The sequence below is a fragment of the Pleurodeles waltl genome, chromosome 3_1, assembly GCF_031143425.1.
Source record: "Pleurodeles waltl isolate 20211129_DDA chromosome 3_1, aPleWal1.hap1.20221129, whole genome shotgun sequence".
Classification (NCBI taxonomy): Eukaryota; Metazoa; Chordata; class Amphibia; order Caudata; family Salamandridae; genus Pleurodeles; species Pleurodeles waltl.
The window spans coordinates 1,034,933,675-1,034,948,282 of record NC_090440.1 but is presented as its reverse complement, the minus strand read 5'-3'; the positions used below and the strand labels follow the sequence as shown (position 1 = coordinate 1,034,948,282).

Here is a 14,608-nt window from a genome sequence, read left to right as displayed (position 1 = left end):
AATTAGTTTGGTGCCCCATGACCTCCTCCACAGATTCCCTCACTAACACCAAACAAAAATGCCCCTTTTCTCCATAGCCCCTGTCTCACATATATTTCATTTGTTTTAAAGTGCTGGTAAAGGTTGGCTTCACTAATCCACTCATCTGTGCTCATAAAATACAGATCTGTTCTTTGCAGTAGGCATATTAACCCTTCTCGCTACTTGATGACATGTCAGAAATGTGATAGACAAAACTCCGATCGCTCTTTCTAGCAGGAACATTAATCAGAAGAGTTATATTGACATTTTTATTGCGCCTTGAAAGTTGGAGTTATTTTTAAATTGTAAGTTACTGCTCATTGCAGTAACATGTGAACATACTGTTTAAAAGCTTCACTGGTGTGGAAACAGGGCACATTTGTTTTGCTGGTTGTACTCCTTCCTACAGGTTGCTTACCCCAACCCTCCTTTTCATTGCATTTTCAACCGGTGCATACCAGATCAAAAAATGTATACAGAAAAACACTGTACCTTGGCACCAAAGGGAGAGAAAAGGAGCAACAATAAACCCCTCCCTAAACCCTCCACAGACACTCACATATCCTTAAGCAGTTCTATATTTGTTCTCATATCTCCATCATGAGTCCCAGTCCCACCACCCGCACCTGTCCATAGTTTACAGTCCTCATTGTACTCCAGTGGATCCACAGTCCATACATCCCTACACAGATAGTGAGTGGTACGTCATGCAGCCCTAGGCCCTCCCAAACTTTCTCGGACATCCTCTGTTTGTGTATGCTACCTCTTCTGCCATCATTAATCCATCCATCCCTCTCCTCTGTGTCTACCGTGGGGCCAAGCACTGCTCCCCACAGACAGGCAACATTCCTCTTAGCCACCACCAACCCAAGACTACAGAATATTAGTTTGACCACAGGCACATCAACATCACTGGGGACTCCAAGAAGGATAAATTTGGGGTCAAGCGGGATCCCCTCCGAGACTGCCCCCTGGTGTTCCCCCACGATCTTCACCCAGTATCCCTGCATGACAGCTTGTTCAAGGCACGTCCGTCCTCTGCATCATCATGGCTCCGCCCCCTTCCCTTTTTCATTGCTGTACCCCCACCCCCTGGGTAGCCTTCTTCCACCCGCCCTACTTTTTTTTCTGTCTGTTTAAAGATCCCAAGTTGGATGGCAAAGAAAAAATGTTTTAAACAACGCACTGCATGTACCTACAAAATGATGGCAGGTCACGTTTACACACATATATATATATATATATATATATATATATATATATATATATATTTTTTTTTTTTTAAAGCCATGTCGCACGGCATCATGGATGCTGTGCAGCATGGCGAGACCTATTGACATTGCCAATGCTTGTTCCTTTAGATCCTTCTAAGCTATGTCCACCACATTCATGGTTATGGGAGCTGCTGGCATACTTTCAGTATGGGTGGCTAGAGATCACACGAGATGAGTACATACATAGGTCGTGATTTGAGCAATCAGTGTTGTGATAGTGTGCATTCATGCATCGTATACGGCTTCTCCTGGGTGTTCTTGCAAACACATACATATATGAAGCACAGAAGACTAAAAGCTTGCTTAAACATATCCTGGGCATTAAAAGAAAATATGCTATAAACATAGCAAAACAGAATATCGCAGGAGACTATGCAATTGGACAGAAATACAAATGTTTCTAAGAGAGTAAAATCAGTAATGCGATCTATAGCTTGTATATGCTGTGCCATTTTTACCTCCTTATGTGTTTCCCTAGCTTTTAAGAGTTTTAATATTAACTAGCCACATATCAAACTAGCATCAGCTGATTAATCAAATTCTATCCACAAGCATCTTCAGTTTCTCAAAGGATAGTTTGTGGCACAAGTAATTATCGTATGAATAGAGCCAGTCAAGTGATTGAAATTATAGTTTCTCAGCTTTGTAAAATATAACAAAATAAAACAAAAGTAGTACAATTTGATGAATAAAGAGAAAACATTTATCCTTCATACGCGATTTCTGGGTGCGCCAAGGGTTGGTAACATCTTGCAGGAGTCAAAGAACACCAATACAATTTATACTTTACACATTTTTTACTAAATGTTTGAAGTGTGATTTGACAGAATGTTTTCCAAATCATTCTTATTGTTATGATTAAAAATAAGCTATAAACATCAAGAATCATCGGCCATGGACATGAGTCTCTGCCTGAGGGAAAGAAAAATTAGGGTGAAGACCCGCGTGTCATAAGTGTCATACTTGTACAGCAGATAAAACCACAGAGCACTATAACATGTATATCAGACAACTGAAATTGGGGGCTTCCACAGTGCGTGTCAATCCTCGCCGTACTATTCAGGACAAACCTCCTGCACTCTCTAGGGCCCTAGATATTTTCATAGCTGTTGGAGCTTCCCCAGGCCTTCATGAACGTATCTTTCAGCTTGAATGCATCCGTCCATTTCTGAGTAAGGCCTTCCACCAAAGGCTATACTTGACTTTCCCACAATTTGTCTCTGCGTGAAACTATGGACAACCGATTATCATCCCCAATACTCTGAATCATTAGTTTGTCCTTCCTTGATTGCCTAGTTCCTTAACTGCTTCAAAAAAATTGCTTGCTACATTCCAGAATGTTTCAAATCTAGAGGATTTCTAGATCATATGATGATAATCTGTGGCTTGCCCACAACCTCTCTGGCATAAATCATTGTCAGCCCTTACCATTTGTTATTGTCCAGTTGTCGTATTGTCGGTTCTGTATATTAGCTTGAGTTGTATCAGTCTGAAGCTTGCCTTACGACCACTTTACAAAGAGATTTAAAGGTCCCTCTCTTTCCTTGATTCTTCTAGCCCTCTCATATCTATGTCCAGTCAACAATTCAAAGAACTCAGAATATTGTTGATTATAGTCTTGTATGTCTTCCAAACCAACCTCTATGCTAGCATTCTATGCACTTATGGTGCCTCATCTGACAACTGCGTATCCGTGGGGGACTGTGTACACATCGTACATATCTGTATCTATACTCCTTGCTGTGTGCTAGCTTGTATTCTTCCTGTAATTGGACCAACGGTCTCATACCTTGTGCACCCCATATATCCTCCAAGCCAAGAATCCATACAGTATGCCACCAGCCAAAGCCATGCAGCCTCCTTGGCACCTTCATATTGTAGCTCTGGCACAGTCAACTTGTTATTACATGGTCCCCTCGTAAGTCTTTGGTGGGCAACGTTCACACCCTTACTACAAAGTCTGTGCAGAGTGCAGTTGTCTTGTGTGCCTAGCACCTTCTAATGCCACCAGTTATCTCACAATGCTCGTGACTGTCTATCTGATCAATGGGTCCGGTTGAGATGCAAATGGCCATTCATTTATTATAATCATGGGTCATCCAGTAATATTTCCACAAATTCAGGATATATGCCTTGAGCCAGTGCCTTTTGAGCAATCCGAGCGGGACTCTCAACCCGAGACAGTCTGTGCTCCTTGCCTTCTATCCATTGAAATTATGCATCAGATAGAAAGTAGAGTTCTGAAGCAAATAGAGAAATTTGGGACGGAAAATCAATTTGTCAACTGGAGCTCTGCCCAACATTGAGGACAGTGTTCTCTGTTTGTCATCATTTGGAAAGTTATCTATTGCCCTAAGAAAATTAGATCCATGAAAAATATTTACATTACGTATAAATGCAGACTATTTAAACCCCTTAGGATTCGCTCTGAGGGGTGGAAAGAACCTGTGTATCTGATTTTGTGCTGCTAATAGTGTAAACCACCAACTTATGCCAATTTATAGAGAATCCTAGGTATGTTCCAAAGGCTCAGAATATCTGCAAAACCCTGTGTATCAAAGCAGCCTCAGGACATGTGACATATATTAAAATATCATCTGGTACAGTGAGATTCGATCTTCCCACTGGGATTCCCCAGTCATGGTGCCTCTTCATGGCATCCTTCCACACCCAGCTAAGGGTTTCAGAGCCAAGACTAAGAGCACTGGCAACAGGGGACAACCCTGCCTTGTGCTCCAAGTTAGGGCAAACGTTTCCAATAGCACCACTTGGACTCGCGCCCTAGCCATGGGCATTCTGCATAGTCTATTCACACAGGACAGAAATTGTGGGCTAAAGTCTAACATCTTAAGGATCACCATAAAGTAAGTCGATTCCACTGAGTTAAAGGCCTTGGCCGCATCCAAAGATAATGTTGATAGGGGCTTTGGATGTGGTTTAAATGATACCCTTATCTTACTTGTTATCCTGAACATCTTGAGTTCGGTGATCAGTTTTTAAATGTATTAGACAGACTCAGTAATAAACTGTTTGCCCCTTCACCAGACTGTTAACTTACAACTTGATTAGTTGATTTTCAGCATGTTATTGCCTAGCTGCTTTTAAACTATGCATTCTTCTGTTCAAAGCTGCAATTGCTACGAATCGAAATACGAATACAAATTAATTTTATAAAACTGAAACACTGACACCCCATAAACCACGTACTTAAAGGAATGTTACTTACAAACATTGCGGATTTGTGCATATGTGAATTTGTATTTTGTAGTATGTGCATGGTTCCAGTTTGTAAATTCCGAAATATAAACATTATAATATAAATATACATTTTCCTATCCTTTGCATAGTATTTTTCATTAAAAATGTTTCATTGAAATGTCTTCCTTTAGTATATTCTCCTGTAACAATGGATAATGTTGTTGCACCATGCCATACTTCTCCTGCCCGGATCATTTAGATGTGGAAAGCTAGATGTATAAATATCTTTTTTTAACAGAAAACGTGGTTGGGTAAATAGCTCTGTGCTCAGATGGCACCAAGAGAACATTTGACAATCCCCAAATGGCGATCTTGTTTCTGCAAACGACAGTGTAAACTGGAGCATGGTTACAATATCTGCCTTTGGATTGACTTATTCATGACGCTTCTTATAGAATACTACAGCCAGTCTGCTTGAGTACGCAGCATTTGTGTATGGCTTTCTAGCTGCCATCAAACACCCATTACCTTCTGTGCAAGCCAGTACAGAGACAATGCTAGCCTTTCAAAGTACATGAGTGAAGACAGAGAGTATTTATTTTTTGGGAGAGGAGCTTCTCTGTCGGAGATGGAGGTAGAGTCCAAGACTTTGCACAGCTCAGGCCTAGAAAATCAGTGTACCGAAGGATGGCACCTAGAATTATTCCTTGCACGAGCAGCATTTTTGGAAAGGCACAGAGTAGGCTGAAGAACCCGTCTGGCACAGTGAATGCCCCCACTATTCACTCAGGGGGAATTCCACTGAGCAGGGCCTGTCATTTCTTGGTGGTGTGATTTACTTATAGATATGTGTCCAAAAGCAGTCACACTTGGAATGTCAGATCAGTTACGTTTGTGAGTTGCTCGTGATTAGTTTTTCTTTGTCTACTTCAACGGTCTGCCATTGTGTTCCGAGTGCTGCCCTAAGAAACAGATAAAGCATTTTCTTTGCTGATGGCCCAGAGGCTTGCTCACAAAGTGCTTTGGATTCGACTCCTCCTTTCCTACTGAAGGAGAATATTACAGTGGTATGGTTTATCAGTACTTGGATATGCTCGCCCTGCAACGGAATCAGAATAGTTTTCAAGGGCTAGTCAAATTGCATTCAGTTCCTGAAACGTGGTGTTTTCAGGAGACGATTTTCAATATTGTAGTGCACTTCGTTGACATCAGCACTGTTGCATCCTTTGAGACTCTGAGGGTTAGCAATAGGCAAAACAGTGGAAAACGCGAACTGAAAGCATTCTCTGTTTATTCCAAACTTGCGGTATTTTCTGTTGCATGGTTTGTGAAATACTGTACATCAAGAGACACTTAGCATTTTTTCTAATCTAGAGGGTTGTGAAATGTGATGCCTCATTACTCTAAATACTTTTTCATTTTCTTGTCCTTATTCCGAAATCTGACATGCACGGTTTGATGTCACTTCCTCCTCCTCTTTCTTGGGGTTCAAGAAGTATCTCAAACAACTGCTTGCGGATTCCCCTTTTCGAAAGGGGTACTTTTTCTATGATCCCCTTTTAGAGTAGGTTAGAAATATGTCATTAAAATATCTGTGTGAAGAAGGACAAATGAATGGAGGCTTCTTCAAGAAAGGAACGGAGTAGCCCGGCCTAACCAGTGGTTGGGCTCACTGGTGTACAGTAATCTTGTTCTAACTTTCTGAAACCTCTGCCACCTGTCTTTCAACAGAGAATGGTGGCACATCTCCACCAAGGCTTGTTACCGGGCAAACGATGATGAGAAATTGCTGCCTGCCTCTACTTGCACCTCAGTGTCCGTGGTAGCAGAACATTTGCTGAGGTTCAGGCAGAGTGTTTTATTTTAACTGGTTACTTTGATGGATGAAACCCAAGAATTTTCCGCAGCATTCCAGTTATTCACCTTTTAAAAGAACCCCTCAGTGACTTGTGATGTCCTTACAAAGCATGGCAGATTGTACTTTATCCAATACATCACTAGTAGATAAAGAATTCCTCCTCTTTGACCTAGCAATAACTTTAAAAATACCTTAAAAATGTGATACTGAAACTTAACAGTTGTCTTTTAGTCTGTGTATTTTTGTGCTTGTTACACGTGGATTGACTAATTTAAATGAATATGCCTTATATCATTATGAATTTATATAGGAATAAGCCTTGGTGTTTTTAATTATGTACATTTCATTACGAAATAGGCTAAGCATCCAAACCCGGGCCAGAGGTTCCAGGGAGCACAACGTAGAGCATATTTGCCTGATGATGATGAAGGACGGGACACTTTACATCTGCTTAAAAAAGCCTTTGATCAGAAATTGATATTCACAATTGGTCAATCTCGCACTACTGGAACCAGTAATACTGTTATATGGAATGACATTCATCACAAAACCAGCATGCACGGTGGACCGCAAAGGTGAGGCCTGAATACCTTCCATTGGTCTAAAGCTTAAATCTTAGTTGGGGTGCTGTACCACATTAACATATCTGACTCATGAGCTTGTGTTTATTTTATTCTTTTAAATGTTAACAAAAATTGCAGTATATGGTTGTAGTTTAGGGAAAGTAACTTTGTTGCAACCTCAGTGGTAGAACTTTATGCCACTTGCAATAAGGCAGCACAATAGAAATATTGATCGTCTTGAAGTAACTTGATATCTGTGTGACTCTCCTGTTTGTCTTTATTTAGTTGGCATGACAACATAGTTTCAAGAGGTCAGAGCCAGATTTTCAGGATGACCACTGTCTGTATAAATAGATTCCATTTAGGTTCACTGTATCCAAAGTTACCTTCTAAGGAAGTCCTAAAACTCTGCCCTTTCCAGACTTACGTTTGAAACCTTAATCTGCAAGAAAGCCACTGATGTAATCTAATGATGCAATCCATTGTTTTGAATTGGCTCTAGGCTTGAAAAGAGTTGGCATGTGGGTATAGAAAAGCCCCGCTAGAGATAACATCTGATGCAGATCTCAAGCTTGTTGCTTTTGCCAATGTATGTCTTGTTTTTGTAGTGCTGAGGATTAATAATTTATTTTGTGTATGGGACCCCCAAAACTTACATTTGGACATTCTTTTGTAAGATGTTTTATTCATTTAGGATTCTATTTATACTGTTCCTTCTACCATGGTTCTCTCCCTGTTGATAATATACCATTCATATTAGTTGGAATTGCATGCTATACACAATTGTGCCTACTGGACTTCATAAACTTTCATTTGTTGAAGTTGCTAGGGGATTACACTGCCACGAGTTTAAGTGGAATCCGATTTTCTTCAAATAAACCCTGATTGTGAAGCGCATGTTCATCCTGGTGGGAGAAAATATGATTTGGAACTTCAGATTATGAAGTTCCCCTCATTTTCTCCTTAGTTTATACACTAACTTGCATTTCTCCCTAGAGTACAAAAGACAATAACGGTCTGATATAAAATTGAGTGGTAAAATACTTTGTTTTTTAGAGAAAGTGTGTGAAGACAAAGCACATACAGGGAGTTCAAAACAACTCAAAGTTTGAATGATCTTCAGTAAATGCCCACTTCAAATAAACACCAGTACCAGGCTATCCTCTTGCCCAACTCCCAGTCATCAAATCCCCATGTATTCAACCCCTCCCAAGAGTCTAGTCCCAGTGCCACATTTCATGACCAGCATGGATGTGGCATACAAACTGAGAAAAGACACCCACCCGTGATATAACAAAGTGCAAAATCTGGAGGAGCATCCACTGGTAATCCACTGTAGGTTTAGTGAAGGAAATTACACCTTTAAATGTGACATTGATTGTAGGGTTCCAGTCATTGGATAACTTTCCATTACTACCTAACTCTAAATCAGAACCATCATTGCATTTTCCTGTGAGGGAAGGTAAGTATACTTGTCAGTGAGCAATTAGAAACTTGCCTCCAGGCTGTGGTTCATTGAATGACAACCACTTTTCAATATTGAAGTACTCAAAAACAGCTTCTTGTGGTACAAACATATCAGCTCCCCCCCCACCCCACCCCCCAAAAAATAACTATGTTATTTTTCAGTCTTTCATTGTAATTCAGCCACTAATCCGATTTAGAGATCTAGGTTTGACATTCTTTTTCATTGCTAGAAATTAAGATCTTCCTTTTTCATTAGCATCGCTTATTGTGCCTCAATTTTTAGGTGTCTGAATCAATGTTAAGGTTCTTAGGGTATTTCTGTACTACTAAATTGTTACAATTAAAACATTCCTTTTTTTATACAGTTACACCAGCTAGAGTTTCTTTTGAGGTAATATTCACTCAGCAACTTTCCGTTAAAAATATTGATAAAATCAAATTACTGTCCTGTGCAAGCATTGCTAGCTCATTACAGGATTGCTCTTTAGATGCACACCTTCCCACATTCCACCTCCTAATAAAGGTGACCGGTCACCCAAAGAGATTTTCCTGAAGGTACTTGTACCAGCCCTCTATATACAACTGCTCTTGCTGATAATTCTTTACCATGCAAATCTTTCAAAAAGTATTTCTCTTCAAAATCACTTGCATTCCATTCAACCACTAAAGTGTGTTTTCTGCATTTAGGGCCAGATGTACAAAGCATTTATCCGGTCGCAAATGGCCCATCTGGACATTGGCAAACGGAAATATGCTTTTTCTAATGTACAAAATTCAAAATCTGATTCAGTAGTTTGTTACCGAATCACATTTTGCTTATGTGATTTAATAGTTTGAAGGGGTGTGTTTAGGGCGTCACCTTAAAATACCGAATTAGTATGGTATTACTGTTTTGAAACTCAATTCCAGTCGCGAAAACAGTAATACTTTGCCAGCAGTTTGAAACTGGTGGTAGCCCATTTGCAAAGGGGAAGGGGTCCAAAAGGAACCCATTCTACTTTGGCAATGTAAATAATATTTTTGAACTATTCTTAAAAAAATGAAACTACAAAGATTATTTTTTTCTTTTTAAACTCATCCTGTTTTCCTTTACGAAACACAGGGCTGCATTTATTGAAAATATTTTTTTTTAAAAAAAAGAGATTTCTTTAATAAAAAAGATTCCTAATGGGCGTATTAAAATGCATGAGGTAGGTCTATTTGTGACCTACTTGGAATCGCTAATGAAATCAAAGGAGTTTCATACATTAGGAATGCTGAATTCCTAATTGCGATACAGAGCGAATCGCAATCATGAAATCGGTATTCCTAATGTTAGTACATCAGACCCTTCTTCCACCCCCACACCCATAAAGATACAGACTTCAATTCACTAAGCTTATTGAAAAAAATTAACAGCAGAAATTTTTTACACATATTTGTTATGGCTGTTTGTCAGTCCATCAGCATTTAATTGTGAATCATGCACAGTGTGAGCAAGGCGTTATTTATATTTTGATTGCCCTTTATAGTGCTGTACCGCACCAGTCTTTCAAAGCCTGACCTTGCACAGTGTTATGCAGTGCATACATTACCCGTCTGGAGTTAGGAAAATGCATCAATATAAAAATGTCGTTTTCATTGCCTGTCTTTTCCTGTTATTTACAGGTGTGTCTAGTTTATCTTCTTGTAGAGGCGTGGAATGTCAGGGCAGCACAATTGTTTTTTTGCCAAGTACAAAACTCAGAAAAAACTGTGAGTTCATGCACATCTGAGAGGGGACTAGAGTGGGAATAATCAATGGGGACATGCACTGGGAATCTCCGTCGATCCAGCCCTGCTATCCTGAAACAGCTTGCCTTGCTGTTAATTTTTTAAGAGCTTTGTGCTGACTGACACTTTCCTGTGGCATGTTTCAGTACGCACAGTCATGCTTGGGAACAACTGATTGCCTGTTCTTGGCCCTGCTTTATGGTGGTTTTCTTCCATCATTGCCACCTGTGGAGACCTGGCAGTGGAGAGAGTCTAGTAGTGGCATTGCACATTCGGTAGACTTGTCAGTACAGATGTATTGCACATGCAGATGTGGGACTGTTTTATAAAGACTCTTCACTCACGAGATCTTTTATAATAAAGATATTCTTTAGTCACTAGAATCATTAACAATAAGGCCCACCAGCAACACCGCAAGTAGAGCTGCTGGTGCCGTCCATTTAGTGAAGCTTCTATGCTCAACATTCTATGTCAACAATATTTATACCTCTTCAACATTCTTACTCTTACCTCATAACATGTCCAATCTATGCTATAATAAACATCTACTATTACTACCAACCATGTTCATGTTTTTTTGTGTTTTTACTATATTGTTTACAGTTGAATGTATATATAACATCTCCCTTTTTAATAAAAAAAAAAATACATGATAAACTCAGAAAATGTTTTTGGTACTACTACGTTTCTTCCTGTACTTGGAAATACGTTCACCTTTAACACTTTGTGAACTTGTAGTTTGAGACTGAGATGTTACGTCAAAATTACTTCGATCACAATATGTCAAACCATGTTCTACATCTGTATTCTGTTGAACATCACTATTGCTTTCTCTTTCTTCCATACTTTGGCTGAAATTCATATCAACAGTTTGTTCTCTTTCTTTTCTTCTGTCAGGAACACTCTCAGTGAATAAATCAAAATAATCATGTGTTTCACTGTTTGTAGCTGTCTATCGTTCATAAGTTTTCTTGACTGGGTTTCAGTAAAATAACTGCACTTTTATTTCAACATCCTTTATCTCTTAACAATAAGGCACTATTAGAAACCTTCACAATTTGTACAAATGAAGAATTGACTGAGTCCCCTTTTTGTACTTTCACACATTTTCTTATAAGAACCCAATCTCCCACTTTAAATGCTTTAGATCTTACTTTGTTAGTTGAATCATGGTATATTTTGGTTTTGATTTGTTTCTGAACAATATTTATTTTAATTTGCAATCCATCATCATCAATCTTTTTAAACATATTTTGTACAATCTTATTGTTTCCCAACTTGGGTGTAAGTATTGTGTTTTCTTTTCTGCTTCTTAATAAATAAAAAGGAGAATAACCTATTATTGAGGTAGTAGTATTGTTATACCATACACATTAACAAATCATGTATCGACAAATTAGAAGCTATGACAGTCTGTACTCCTATCAAAAATCTTTTGGTTCGTTCCTCTTGACCATTAGAAGATAGACTGTAAAGTAGTGTTTTTCTTGTTTAATTCCATGTTTACTTTAAAATGCAGACATTTTCTGTGAAATAAGTTGTGTACCATTATCCTAAACTAATATTCTTGGTAATTCTTCAATTGCAATAGTAGTTTTAGAAACTCTCTAACCACATCAGTAGTTAAGCTTGAAATAGTCATATTGAATCAACTTAGGATAATAATCAGTTAGAACTACTAGATAACGCATGTCAGCATTAAGCATGTTGAATGGACCTGAAATATCTATGGCTACATTTAACCATGGCCCTTTTTCTATATATCAACTAAATGAATTTAATCCTTGCAAATTCTTCAGTGTTGATCAGATCTTATACATTCTACACCCTTGTCAACATGCATGTCCACATAAACATCTAATCCTTACCACAAATAATAATTCCTTAGTAGTTCCTTCATGGCTGTAATTCCTGGATGTCCTTTGAGGGCTAAACCAGTTAACTTCCTTTTTAACTCCTATGGTGGCACAAACAAATCCTGTCTTGGTAATAAACCTCCTTCAATAGTTAATCCATCAGCCACTTGTACATATTTTTTAATAGCACATTTAAATTCCTGAACTTTCAACCGCGCCTCTTCAGATTACTCCTTCACAATACCCAACTACATCCACACTTGCCACAACACCTTCTAAATCATTTAACTCCAATGCGTTCTCTTCTCTTAGAGGTATTTTAGATAAACAGCCCGCGTGCTTGTTTCAGACCTCTTTGGAAATGTGCTCTTGTAACTCAAAAGATTAATCTCACCAGTCTTGATGGTGCTTTTGCATTACCTCTTCACATCCGTCCATCTTGAAAACTAAAGGTTTGTGATTGGTTACCAGTTCAAATTCACTTTCCCACAGATAGGTTTTCAATTTCTCACCAGCCCATACACATGCTAGTGTTTCTGTTTTGAACGTGCTGTAAAAACGCTCTGAACTCCTGAGCAGTTTTTTAAATGAATGCCAGTGTATTTTCTTTTCCTGACACTATCTGACTAAAAATGACTCCTATCTCTGTTGCACTGGCATCTACTGTTATATATTTTTCTTTTGGATCATATGGTTGTAAAGCAGGTGCCTTTAGTATTGCATTTTTGATTTCCTCAAACGCTTTTTCTTGTTCTAAACCCCCACACAAATTTTACTTTTTTGTCTTAGTAACTTTCCAAGTGGTTCCACCAAAATTTGCATTACCTTTAAGAAACAGTGTATAATATTTACATAACCCAAGAAATGTCTTTAAAGTACATTTATCTTCTGGAATGGGTGCTTCTCAAATAGCTTTAAGTAAGTTTTCTTTTGGTTTCAGAGGATAGAGTGTGCCTTAAACACTCAATTTCCGTGCATAAAAACTTGCATTTGGATTTACTTACTGTCATGCCTTTTTTCAAAGAATTTCCAGAACCTTATTCAATATTGAATTGTGCTCAGGAGGATTTTCAGCATGTATTAAGATGTCATCCTGAAATTTCTGAACACCTTTTAAATCTTTAAACAGAAAATCCATTATTTTTTTTAAAACATATGCGGCCGACTCAAGCCCAAACCGTAGCCACACATAGCTGTAAGCACAAAATGGTGTGACGAATGTGGTGTAATCTTTAGACGCAGTTGACAGTTTCATTTGATGATAAGCTGGCTTAAGATCAATTAATGAAAAATATTTAGAACCACTAGTAACAGCTAACATTTCTTGAATGTTTGGCAACGAGTGGCAATCAACTACTATGTTTTTGTTTAATGATCTTAAATCAGTGCACAATCTTATTTCACATTTTTTTCTTTATATAACCACTGCTAAAACCCATTCTGAACAGTCAGTCGGTTAAATTTTACCTTCGTCACATAGTGTAGTTAGTAAATCCTTCCTTACTGAAAGAGGCAGAGATCGCATTTTATGTATCACTGGTACTGCTTTTTCTTTCAATTTTATATTGTGTTCAAAGCCGTTCACAAAACCCATATGATTAGAAAAAAACTCCTTGGTTATTTTTCAGTACACCTTAAGTAGTCAGTTCCTCCACCTCATATTGTAGTGTTTTAAGTGTGGGGGGTTCTTTTGGGAAGTTTCAATAGAGATCTTTCACAGCTGAATGAAGGCTGTCTCACATAAAGATCAGTTGAGGTAAAAACGGTTGGCTCTGTATAAATTCTGTAAAGTGGCTCCCTGGAAATACGTCCCCCATGGTGTTAAGGCCCAGATGTTTTAATAGGTCAGGCCCCTGTTTTTTGCGCGTAATAGAAAGATTCGGGTGGTATTCCAGCGGAAGCTCTGGTGCATATAGTTGGTGCTTGTGCACACGAGATACCAGGGAATACGAGGCTGCTGTGGTACATTCACCGTATTAATCTCGCTTGTGTGACGCAACTGCCTGCAATGCGGTAACAACGGCTCTAGAGGTACTGTGTGTGCTATGTCCCTTTCAATCGCTAAATGTGGCATGTATGTCTGGGGATTCAGCAGTAGCGTGCATGTTGGGGTTGGGCACGGAGGTAGAATAACTGGAACTCTGACACCTCAAATCCCCCTTATTCATATTGCAAAATGAGTGTTGTGGACCCCATCCTTTGATGTTTCCCAACCCAAATTAAGGTCAACTCCATAGAGCATAGGGTCCTGAAAAAATATTACTTCAGCGGGATAGGCACAGTAAAGAATAGGCATAGAAATTTGGGAAGTATTATCATTTTGAGCAGTTCCACCCTGTCATCCAGTGATGGCGGCAGTCGCACCCACCTGGAGATCTGGTCATCTATCCGAGTCATGGCTGTACCATAATCATTATGAAGAACAAGCTCCGGGTCATTGTGTATCCACACGGCCAGGTACTTGACTGGCTGAAAATTCCACTCCAAAGGATTATCTAGGTCATTTGGTACCGTGTTATGGGTAAGAAGCACTTTAGTGGATTTCGCCCAGTTGATGCTTAGACCTGAATGGTACTCGTGTCAAATAGACATGGATAACTGACGCAAGGTATACCTGAG

At 39.0% G+C, this 14,608-nt stretch overlaps 1 protein-coding gene across 1 annotated transcript in view; it reads left to right on the top strand.

Moving 5' to 3' along the window:
* The window catches only part of LOC138283550 (E3 ubiquitin-protein ligase DTX3L-like), a 107,914-nt gene that overhangs the window by 59,739 nt on the left and 33,567 nt on the right, over positions 1-14,608 (top strand). The window contains exon 4 of the mRNA XM_069221491.1: positions 6,709-6,926. Within this exon, the coding sequence (XP_069077592.1) occupies positions 6,709-6,829 (121 nt within the window). The 3' untranslated portion in view covers positions 6,830-6,926. The remainder of the gene's footprint in view (positions 1-6,708; positions 6,927-14,608) is intronic.